Source organism: Myripristis murdjan, chromosome 8 (assembly GCF_902150065.1).
Source record: "Myripristis murdjan chromosome 8, fMyrMur1.1, whole genome shotgun sequence".
In the NCBI taxonomy this organism is placed as follows: Eukaryota; Metazoa; Chordata; class Actinopteri; order Holocentriformes; family Holocentridae; genus Myripristis; species Myripristis murdjan.
The window spans coordinates 17,394,970-17,407,061 of record NC_043987.1 but is presented as its reverse complement, the minus strand read 5'-3'; the positions used below and the strand labels follow the sequence as shown (position 1 = coordinate 17,407,061).

Genomic DNA, 12,092 nt, shown 5'->3' with positions numbered 1-12,092 from the left:
ATGCCTGGTAATAGGTGCATTGTAATCTTGAATATGCTCTCATGTATTTCCAGGAAGAAACAATCACACAGAAAGATGCAAACATGACAATGGCACAGGCACAGACACATTACATTGTTTCTCTCTTTTTCTACATCATCCCAGGGCTCTATTTATCTTTTCTCATCTGTCACCTCTTCCTACCCTCAATTTCATCCTGCCTCTGTGTTGGCTGTACTGCCCTCACATGGGAGCGCATGTTCCCCCCAGCGTTCTGCCTCTCTCACAAATCCCAAGCATCCCTCCACCTTCCCTCAGCTCACCTCCTCTCTCTCCCTCACTCTCAGCTCACTCTGATATCCAGTGTGCCCTTGCTCTCCCTCTCCCTCCCTCCCTCCCTCCTTCTCTCCTCCTCTTTCCTTCCTCCTCCTTCTCCTGCGCTCTCCCCTTGCTCTCATTCCCCCCTCACTCACAATCATGCAGCATCCTCCCCTCTCCACTTCTACCTTCACACTCACCTCTTCGCGCCTCTCCCTCTCCGCTCCTCTCGCTTTCTCCCTCCGTCACCTACTAACACATATCATCTCTCGCATCGTCCCCCCGTCTGCTGCCTGTCTCTCACGCACCGACTCCCTCGTTCCTTTGCCTCATTCTCATACACATAAACACACACTCAACCTTGCTCTCTCTCACAAACATAGGCGCGCACACTCATGCTGATTGGCACCCAAGGACAGAGCACCCTCTCCCTCCCAAACCAGCGACCAGGCAGTGTGTGTGTACGTGTTGCTAGGCTTCTTGACACTGAACACAGCTGAGGAAGAGGACGAGGAAGAGGCCATGGAGCACAGCCATATCTTCCCTGTCTTGTCCCCCAATGGCAGCACCTGGAGCCCGGGGCAGCAGCACCCCGACGTAGCCCAAGGGTGCCCCCTCGGACCACTGCCTGTCATCTACTACAGCGTCCTGCTCTGCCTCGGCCTGCCAGGTAAAAGAAACCAGTTGCTGTGCACATGAAAGTGTGTGTGTTTATCTGTCTAATTGCATGCATGTCTTAAGTGCGCATTGTTAAGAGTCTTCATTAAGCATGCATCAGTTGGTCGCGTCGGGTAAGCTTTGCATCTTGATTTGTCGTGCATTCATTCTGTTTGAGTTGATGTGTCGTGCACAGCTGCTCCAGAGTGTCGGTCCTTGCAGACACACACTGTTGATTTGTCACTCTGACCTTGTGGCAGTCACTTCAGTTTGAGTGTGCATGGTTACTTCCCTATGAGGAATTGTCTAAGCCTGTGCCTATTTTGTTGGAGTTGGTGTGTGAAGACGTCTCTTTACTCAGAAATCTAAACCGGCATGTCCAGTTGAAGAGAATCTACACTGACTGTATCTACATCTCAGCATAAACGAACTGATTTATGTCCCAATATGTCCCATAATTTGGGTTTGATATGTGGTTAAACAGAGAAAGAAAAATACAGACCTGTGCAGTGTGTTCTCTCTTGCTTTCATTTCATTTTAAATCTGTATTCGTGTATGTGTGAATATGTGAATAATGACTCAGGCTTGACCTCAAGTGTGTGTTATATGACTCCTAACCTCTTTAATTAATGACGCTCCCTTGTTATGTCTTCACTATTGACCGATTAGTCCGTTCACAGCCATTGTCAGACCCATTTACCATCTCTTTCACACTGCATGATCTATGGACTCTGACCTAGTCTCATGCAGGGAAGCAAAGTGGTGTGTGTGTGTGTGTGTGTGTGTGTGTGTGTGTGTGTGTATCTGTGTGTATGAGACTGAGAGTGGGAGAGGGAGAGAAATGCTGTAGGTCAGATGAAAGAGAAAAATGCTGATGCCTAATCAGAGATTGGGGTTCAGATGTTGAAAGCCCTTTAGGCAGGCAGGCCCTCATCCACTCTGCTTTGGCCCTTTACCAAAATGTTGGTCCTATTCTGTGGTCTAATAATTGCATAAAAGATGACTCAAGGGTCTTTGATGTTAGTCTTTAATGGTTACCCTCCTTTTAACAAATTTTGGACGTGTGGTTCGGCATATAATGAGAGATATAAAGTTTGACATTGTTGGGAGCGAGGAAGGAAAAACGAGCCTAGATTAAATCTGCTGAGTACAACGGGTGAATTACAATGCATTGTTTCTCCTAATCCCAAATAATTAAACTGAATATATCTTCTTAAACCCTGTGCCACTTCTTATTCTTCCTCTTTTTTTTTTTTTTTTTTTTAAAGACTGGGAGTGAGATGTTATCTACAACATAAGCTGTTCTGGCTCAAAACGAATCTGCAATGCAAAGTGATAGCATAGTATTTTGTATGCCAACACTGCAGTTGCTGTCCTGTAAAAGTGAAGACTTTTTTTTTTTTTTTTCTGACCAGCTCCCGCTCAATTATTTCTCTTAGATTGGCAAATCTAGCCCTGCACAATCAATTCTGTCTGCTGTCATTTCAAGCTCTCTCCCGCCCGGGCGTTCGGAGTTTTATTTGATTCTGCTGCTGAGTCGTCTTTACAAATGTGATTGAGGCTGTTTGTTTGATCACTGAGCCGACGTAACCTCGGGTTGTGATGAAATCTTACAGTAGTTGTCTGAGTTATTGGTTTAGACTGGAGCGCGGTAGGGTGACACTTAGCAAGTTCAGCTTATTCAGTCATATCACACAGCCCATTTCATTTAACCTGAGCCATGAGTATAAATGTTTCATGAGCTCTGCCTGCGTGAACAGCAGCAGCGTGACCTAGGGACCCACACATATTTGACACCCTGTATGGATCGGGCGGCTGTTACCTTAATTACCAACCACTGTTTCATTAGTTAAAAGCAGGGTTTCATGGTCAAGGCGTCGTGTCTGTAAGATAGTCTCAGACCTGACCTCAGCCTGAAATGGTGGCCAAGCAGGGAAAAAACTATTGAAAAGATCAGATTTGGGGGTGAAAAGGAGACAAAGGCAGGTGATGAGAAAAGGGATTACACAGGTCGAGTGGTAAGAGATGATTACGGTGTGACCTAGGGAAATGATAAACAGAAAGCTTCTGAGGAAAAGAGGATGAGTAGGGAGAGTGGAATGTGAGAAAGACAAGGACACACAGAGGAAGAGTGGACTTAGAGAGAGAGAGAGAGATCAGAGCGGTAATAGAGAGCAAGGGGGGGGCGAGAGAGGGAGCGAGAGAGATTAATAATAGCAGAGTCAGTGAAGTAGCACCCCTGAGCCCTGAGTGGGGGAGCCACAGACGACAGAGCTGAGACAAATTGCCACATTTTTAATTAATCGCTAACTTGCTCTCTTTCTCTATTTGCTACACCAACCTGCTTGGGACAGAGTAGCCACATATTGGCATAGCAAACAGCATAAAAGCCTCACATTTTTAAAAATGTATTGTCCTCAAAGAGCCAATTCATTAACGTACCATTTGACACAGTGGGATTGCAAGAGCAGTGTTTGGCCTTTATTCTGTGCAGCCTGTTTTAAAGTAATTCTTCAACAAGACTTAGAGGGACCAAAGGAAAAAACCTGTGAAAACATGTTTTGAAACTGCAGCAAATTGAGTCCTTTGAAGCAAATTATCTTAACTCCAAAAATTTGGGTGGGGAAATCCCTCCAAAATATTAGTTGCCTTGAGTCTTTGTTCTTTTCTTTATGTATGTAATTATAGTGTTTTATGGTGTTGCCTACAAATGGTCCCTATTGAGCATTAAACTATTCACTGTAAAATAATCTCCATCTTAACAAGTCAAGTAGTTTCATATTCAGTGTTAAAATCATGTTTTTATTAAAAACAAGTGAAAAAAAAATCTGCCAGCAGGATGAGACAATCACACTTGTTTCCAATACTAATGAAGTTGTCAACAGAATTTTCTTGAATCAAGTGTCATTTTCTGGATACTAGTGGGCTGATCTGCCTTATTCTGCCTTGTTTCAACATATGCATACTTCCTGAAACAAGTGAAACTGCACTGGAAACACGTTGAATTATCTTATCCCACTGCCAGATTTTTTTTCACTTCTTTTAAAGTGAAAAAAGAAAAGACTTTTAGACTGAGACTTAATGAGTTTGTTGAGATGGATTTTTTGTGTTTGTTGAGTCGAGTCGGTAAAGGTGACCTAAAGATTGCCTGTTCAATGTGATAACAAACCCAATGGGCATTTTATGCTGGCAGATTTGTCCACATGTAGCTATTTTGGTGTTGAAGAGCATTCTCCGACACTCTCCACACAGCCGTCATCCACTTGTACATGTGAGCATTCCTGTGTGCATGTATAGGAGTAACATGCAACGTGTCCGTCTATGTTTCCCTCTTCATCTCTTCCTCTTGAAAGCACTCCACGGTGTTCTTGTGTGTGACAGCAGTGTGTCTGGTGCACGTGCGATTGGGAAAACATCCTCGCCTACCCCACCCGTGCGCCCAGTGGAGAGGGTGCTAATGACCCCCTCTTCCCTGCTGCTGTATAGGCCAGGTGTCAGCCGCCACTTAATGAAGAGATGGATCCCATTGATTTTCAGTTTGGACTATTGATCTGTCAGTCTGCACCAGCAAGAGGGCATGTGTGGCCCTCAGTAATAGATACTATCACAATAAAACAAAAGCTTGAGATTTAGAGGATTCAGACCAAATGAAGAGGAAAGGACGGGACGGTTTGCAAATGGAGGACAGATTCAAAGGCATGTTGATGCTCTCATTAAGGGGAGGGAGGGGAGATGTCAGAGATGAAGAAGAGGAGGGTGAACATCCAGTGAAATCGCATGGGGTAAGGCTGGGATGTGCAGGACGCTTTGGTCTGGATTGCAGCCAGAGAATTGTGAGGGAGGGAGACAAGCGAAGCAGGGGAGCATGTCGGCCAGCCATGGGGGAGACGAGACCGGGGAGGGTTCAGGAGGTCTGGGAGGGGCGAGTTGTGTATGGGGCAATAAATCAGACTGGTTGCTGGTGCAGTGACACCACTGACTTTGTTTGACCAGCTGACAGTATGAAAGCCGTCACTGATGCTGAAAACATTGCATCCACTTGCCTCAACACAACACATCCTCATCAAATGAGTAGTTGCGTGTGTTAAAAAAAAGTATTATACCAATCGTGTGATAATTATAGGGCCATTATCTTGTCTTCTAGCCACTCTTCTCTTCACTTTGCTCTACACTACATTTCCATCTTCTATCATTCTCTCAACTCCCTCCCACCCGGACTACCTTCTGCCACCCATGTTTCCTTTTGGTTCGGAGTAGGAACCTCATAAAAACATGATTGGGGAAGGTACAAGGGCACATTACTATTGTTTATGAACCCCTTAAACATGATATACCGAGTCCACCGGTTTACAATGCCACATCGTTGTCAGCAGTTAGCCTTGATGTGAGGACAGTCATCTCCCCCAAACGTTTAGTCACTACGGCCCGTCTGTACAGTGAATAGCTGTAAAGGTGAGTGCAGGTGGGATAGGGAGCAGACAGCAGAGCACTGCAGTAGCATCAATATTGTTAGGAACAAACATAAGCACTCGCTCCCAAGAAATACCCTCAATCCTTCTTTCTGTGTTTCTCTTTCTATGTCTCTTTTATTCCTCTTGATTTCCTCCCCCGTTAACACTCTGATCACCTCTCTCAAAGCTGTGATGACAAGCCTATCCACACAGTAAAATGTGTTCAATTATTTGATTATCACATTTCGCATCACCTCACTAGCTTGATACTGAATATAAATGGATAAGTGAGAGAATGCACGAGGTTTACGTGCAGAATGACTAATTTTAAGTGCCTCGTGGCAACCTCATGGTAACCTCATGGGGATATTAGGTTTTCAGAGTCATTGTGAACTAAATCTGGGTTTGAGGAAAACCTCAGATCAGATCAGTCAGATTTAATGTTGAGTTGGTGGTGGATTTTGGAGTGCAAGGTCTGTGTATTTTAACGTATGGACTGTCTCGCTTTGGAGCTGGGATGTGCTCCTGCTCTTTGTTCAGGGAATTAAGGAATCGCCCTGCTCTATGTCCAATCTGACACTTTGAGAAGACAAAGGGGAAATGGTTGTCATCAGGAACAAAGTGGCTGTGACCTTTGAAGCAAGCTTTGATACCCCCCCCCCCCCACACACACACACCATTTCTTGCGTCCTCGCTTCCGCCCACTCCCTCACCACTTTCCTCCCTACCTCTCTTTCTCATCCTCTTTCCATCTAATCCTCTCCTCCATTCCTTTCACTCTCAATCACCTGCTCTCTGTTTGACCTTGCATAAACCTTCTCCCTGTCAGTTTCTTCATTTGACTCCATCCCTCTCTCCCACTCCTGTCTCATTATAGTCTGTTGATAAGAAAACTAAAATTCCCTTCACTTGGAAAAAAAAATCCTTAATTGCAATTTCATGTCATTTTCTTGAGTTTCTAATGTTCTCTCGCTTCATTTCCCATTTCAACATTCTTGTCAGTGTGACACAAGTCCCACGGGACGGACTGCTGGAAAGTCTGTGAGGAGGCTGCTGCATCTCTCTTGTGTTTTGCCAACTGGTTTGGAGGGGTTAAGCTGCACATTGTCGTTTGTCGGCAGCCCGTCTGAACACGTCCCTTTAGTGGTGGGATGAGTCAGCCTCGTTACACACCTCAGGGATCACGCTGTGCCTTCTCTTCTCCCGCTAAACAACGTCAATGGCCCTGTCCCTCGTTATATTAGAGGAGCAGTGGGGGAGTCAAGGCACAAAAACACTCACACACAAATAGAAAGAAGGGTCACCCAGGAAAACACACATACACACACATGCATGAACAGACACAGGCTGTGCTGAGACATCACATGCAGGAGCAAAGAGACACACACACACATAAACACGCAGCAGTGCATTATCTGTCCCAGGGGTCATTCTAATTCCTTCTCTGCTGGAGACCAGCCTTCCCCTTGCTGCTTATTCCTTGAAAAGAGAGAAAAGAAAAGATAGGGAAATTGAGTGTGCATGCATGCCTGCCTGCCTGTCTCTCTGCGTCTGTATGTCTGTGTGTGTGTGTGTGTGTGTGTGTGTGTGTGTGTGTACGTGTGATATGCAGGCGTGTTTGTATGCACACCTACACACCCGTAGGTGTGTCTGCATACGTGCCTGCCAGTGTGTGTACGCATCTCTCCAACTTGTCTGTCCTCATTCTCACCGAGATGAACCCTGTGCCACCTCATGCCCTCAGAATGCCGAGCAGATGCATCCGGCTCCTCTCCCGCGGCCCCAGAGACAAAGTAAAGAGCACGAGTCAATTGAAATGAATGGGCAGCCCAATGCAAGCTGGCCTGGTCTAAATGGAAATGTCAAGCTCACCACAGATCCCTTTTGTTTGTCCGTAGAAGGCCCTGTCTCACAGGGGAGCCCAAACAGAATAATACCCAGCCACTGACGGACAACACCCTGCTATTTCAATTCCATGTCATTCCTCTCCCTTTAGAGGAGCATGGACAGAGAGAGAGAGGGGGAAAAGAGAGAAAGTGATGGGCAGAGATAGCAGAGAGAACAAAGCAGCAGATCATAGGTAAGGTCCATTGTGGCATAATTATTTCACTTGCCTAATGCAGCGCCATTGGAAGAATTTTTCAGTACCTTTGGGCTTCATATAAACAAACACAGGCACTGATAAGATCCCTCCACTTAGATAGGTGAGAGGCTGCAGGTGTACATACACACTGACAGGTGTGAAAGGGTGGCTATATGGGAAACAACACGTAACAGTCAGGAACAAATGACAATCTGGTAGTTCAATGGACAAGAATACAGATAGAGAGCAATAAGAGAAACAGTGACACTGGCAGAGAGCAGAGGAGTACTGGTGGAGGAAGACCAAGAATCAATAGCACAGTCAACCAAGATTCAACATGAAAGCAATTTAGCTGTGACTATTCATGGGTTCAGCTGACTGGTATCAGGGCAGCACACAGCAACACAGGGCCAGCCTGCTTGGATTTCCCTGGGGTGAGGGGAGGGAATCTCACAGCCCCAAATGTACCGCATGGCATGTCGTGTCTTGTAAATTGCTTTGACATCACATATACAGTATGACAAGAGAAAGAGAGAGAGATGTGCCACAAACCTGTATGTTTGCTTGTCCATGTGTTTGTCAGTGATTGTATACCTGTGCAAACATGTGTCCCTGCATTAATGTGTGTGTGTGCCTTTCGCTACTCTTTCCCCAATCTGGCAAGGACATCTTTAGTCATTATCTAGAGCCGGCTTTGTAATTTGTAATCAGCTGATAGTGGCTGGGGCTGTGAAGTGTGATGCACCAGACTCCAAGCTGCCATATTTAATCCAATCCCAGATCTATTACTGTAGAGGGAGACAGGGCCGCAGAACATTCGTTCCCCCCGCTAGATGGCCAGCGACAGCTGCTAAGTGCATTGATGTCTCGGTGACGCAGCAATGCAAATCAATGTCAGAAGCAGCTTCATCTGAGGGAACAGATCAGAAAGGGCTTCATGTTGCAATGGCTAGCTTCACTAAATGGGGATGGTAATAATTAATTTATTATCATGTATCTTTAATTGCTACTTTAAGTGACAGACTTTTCTGAGTGGAAAGATATTCCTTTAATCAAATAATGATAGTTTTGGGGTTTTACAGATCATCTTACACAGGGATGGTACTTATGTTGTGGAAGTACTTATGTTGTGAAGTAGCCCAGTACTTCAACTGTAAAAGGCTTTTCAAAATTGTTTCCAAAATTGTTTTCATTCAGCATCATACACATCATACACAAAAACTTGATTCATCAATATTTAGAAATATTTGTCAAGTCTCAATACTAACAAATAATTAAAGCAGTTAACTCGTCTGCCAATTTGCTAAGGCACACACAAACAGGCTGCACGTGCTAAAGAAATCAACTGTTACCAATTTAACAAGTGGTTTACCCACAGCCGGCATTTAAGTGAGTTCTTTGGCAATTTTGCCATTAGCCAATTAGAATACCAGAGTCACTATTTAACCTTGAAGATTTCAAGATGCATGTCTTCCCTGTTATTAAGTATAAAACAAATTTGACTCAGAATAATCAAATCCAAATTATTAAATATTGTGAGCTCTTTCTGAGAAAAAAAAATCTAATTTCAGTGAAGCCCTGATGTACCTGCCACTCTTGGGCAGGGGGAGTCTGCCTTCCTCATCTTCTTCTTCCTCCACCTCTTCCTCCTCCATCATCGGCCTCGTAATCACCCTCTGCGTTTATCCACAGGCTCCACCTGTGCAATCGTGGCAGCAAAACTTTGACTTCAAACATGCGCACCAACACATTTCTAGTTGTAATGTGGCCGTTGTTGTATCTCTGCTCTGCAGGGTAACTGATTTTGGCAGAGGTGTCAACAGCCAGGAGTTCAAGGTGTATGCTCAGTCTCCTCGTGAAATGAAATAAAATACATTATAATCGGGTAATAATGTAATGTAATCCCTACCTCTGATTAATGGGCAAAATGCCTTGTTAACTGGGTCATGCAAATTGACTTTGTAAACATAAGCCTAAGTAGGTTGCCGGTACATTAAAACATGCTTTCACTGGGCATTAAATAGTGTGCATAGGTAGTTATGGGTTAAATTAGCTGTTTGCCCCTTAGTAAATCAGGCGCAAGGAGCTAGTATAGTGATTAGAATAAACTCCTTATTTTTTGCACTCTCTGGCTGACACACCTTAAACATATTCATCAGTTGTTCTAAGGCGCTAAATGTCGGTACCCTGGTTCAACACTGATGCAACTGAATTGTTACTTTTTACACACACAGCACCATTAGCACCACTGCAAACCTTCAGTCAATCATTTGTGCACGCTCACAAGTCATGAACTCGACCACCCAAAATCATGGGAGTGATGGTAACAGAGGGAGTTTTCAACAAATAGAAAAGTGGAACACACCTGTTCAGTTGCTAAATTGCAGCTCCATGTGAGAAGCAGGATCTGCTGCTGACACACAGAGGTGATACAGCAGTGGGCATAATCACGTCCAGGCCTTTGTGAGCATGTTTTCTTTATCACCATGTGAAATAACAGTGATGTCTCTCTCATGACTCCCCCCACACCCCCCTTACCCCCACCCCCAGGTCATTCACCATGAAAGAATAAACACATAACAGAGGGTAGCAGGACATAAGATGCAGAAATGGACGCAAAGAGAAACGTTTTGAGGCTGTCGAACAGGAAGGTATAACATTATAGAGTTGGAGAGGAACGAAATGAGACAGATGGAGGGCACAGAGGAGAACAGCACAGGACAGAGAGAGAACGAGAGAGACGTGATGACAGGCAGAGAGAGAAAGAGTGAGAGAGAAGAGCAACTTGATGGAGGTTAAATAGAAAGGGAGGGGTTGGAGGCAGAGGCAGCGGGTGAGAGAGAGAAAGGTGGGGATGGGGGGGGGTCGTCCTTGTGCTTTGTGGCCAGTGGCGATGGCGGCAGGCAACAGTGGACTCAGCAGATTGCCAGGGCTGTGATGTTGCACATTGTCCCCCTGTTTTTGTTGTGGCTTTACTCTTTATTAGAGATAACAAATTGGCCCGAGGCAAAGGCAGGTGCTGCTGTATCCACACAGCAGGTGTGTGTGTGTGTGGCTGGAGGAGAACAGAGGAGAGTGATGGACAGAGAGAGGGATTACAGACAGAGCTGGAGATCTGCTTGGATATAGTAAATAGCGACAATAAAGGATTTGACCATTTGTGTGTGAAAGTGTGTGTGTGTTGCACTGAAACCTGAAACTGAATAGAAATCTGCACCCAGCATGCTCCGTGGCAGCTGTCCGTGGTGCTGAAATTATTTGCACAGTTTGTGTCTCCCCTTTTTTTGTTTTGTTTTGCATATGTGTTGTTGTATGTTCACTGCTTCTGTGTGGTATTCTATATGTTATTTTCATTCTGTGCAACATACTGTATATTGTTTGTTTTTTTTCCCCTATGGCTTAATGGGTATTACCGCTTTTCAATAACCTGACCTCTTACACTCCCTCTGTTTCTTTGTTTCCCTCCTTGCCCTAATCTGCACCCATTCCTTTTCCAATCTCTACCTCATCATACTTTTTCCTCTCCCATCATTTTCCCATTTCCCGTCTCCGTCCTCTCTCAATCGCTCTCTCTCATCCCTCCCCTACCCTCCTTTGTCCTCCTAGCCAACATCCTGACAGTCATCATCCTGTCCCAGCTGGTGTTACGTCGTCAGAAGTCCTCGTACAACTATCTCCTGGCACTGGCAGCTGCTGACATCCTAGTTCTCCTCCTCATTGTGTTTGTCGATTTCCTGTTGGAGGACTTTATCTTGGCTGCACCACTGCCTCCGTCCCTCAACAACGCAGTGCAAGTTCTGGAGTTCTCCTCCATCCACACCTCCATCTGGATCACCGTGCCTCTCACTGTCGACCGATACATCGCCGTGTGCCACCCACTGCGCTATCACACCGTCTCCTACCCAGCCCGCACACGACGGGTGATATTTGCTGTCTATATTGGGTGTTTGCTCTCTGCAGCACCCTATTATTGGTGGCCTGAGCTGTGGCACAGCCTACCTGGTGTTGGGAGCGATGGTGTTGCCGGGGAGGGAGGTGGAGGGGAGGGCACCAGGAGCAGCATGGCCCAGCATGTTCTGGTGTGGGCTCACTGTGCCACCATCTACCTCCTCCCTTGCACCGTCTTCTTCTCCCTCAATGCTGTCATCGTCCGGAAGCTGCGCCGACGCCGCAGCTGTTTCCGTCTACGCGGCTACTCCACCGGCAAGACCACAGCCATTCTCCTGGCCATCACCTCCATCTTCGCAGTGTTGTGGGCGCCGCGCACCCTCATGATCCTCTACCACTTCTACTCACCTCCTCCAACCTCACCAGGCGCCGGGCGGCTGCTCCACCTGCTCACTGATTTGGCCAACATGCTAGCTCTGCTCAACACCGGCATCAACTTTTTCCTCTACTGCTTCATCAGCAAGCGTTTCCGGGGCATGGCAGCCAACGTGCTGCGAACCCTGTTCCGCTGCCGGAAGCAGCCGCCACCGTTCTACGCCGGCCACAACTTCTCCATCACAAGCAGCCCCTGGATCTCACCGGCCAATTCCCACTGCATCAAGATGCTGGTGTACCAGTATGACAAAAACGGGAAGCCCATATGTATTTCCTCTTGA

General features: G+C 46.0%; 1 protein-coding gene across 4 annotated transcripts; it reads left to right on the top strand.

Moving 5' to 3' along the window:
* The first annotated feature begins 810 nt into the window (after positions 1-810).
* Positions 811-12,092, top strand: gpr139 (G protein-coupled receptor 139). 4 transcript variants are annotated; one of them, XM_030058582.1, is made up of 3 exons: positions 811-967; positions 4,403-4,405; positions 11,095-12,092. In XM_030058582.1, exons 1-3 carry the CDS (start codon positions 820-822, stop codon positions 12,090-12,092), a joined length of 1,149 nt encoding a protein of 382 aa, XP_029914442.1. In that variant the 5' UTR covers positions 811-819. The 4 variants fall into 4 exon arrangements, with proteins under 4 accessions (XP_029914442.1, XP_029914443.1, XP_029914441.1 ...); XM_030058583.1 differs by lacking the exon at positions 4,403-4,405 and adding an exon at positions 1,076-1,078 and having other exon boundaries at positions 814-967; XM_030058581.1 differs by lacking the exon at positions 4,403-4,405 and having other exon boundaries at positions 820-967; positions 11,095-11,490; positions 11,524-12,092.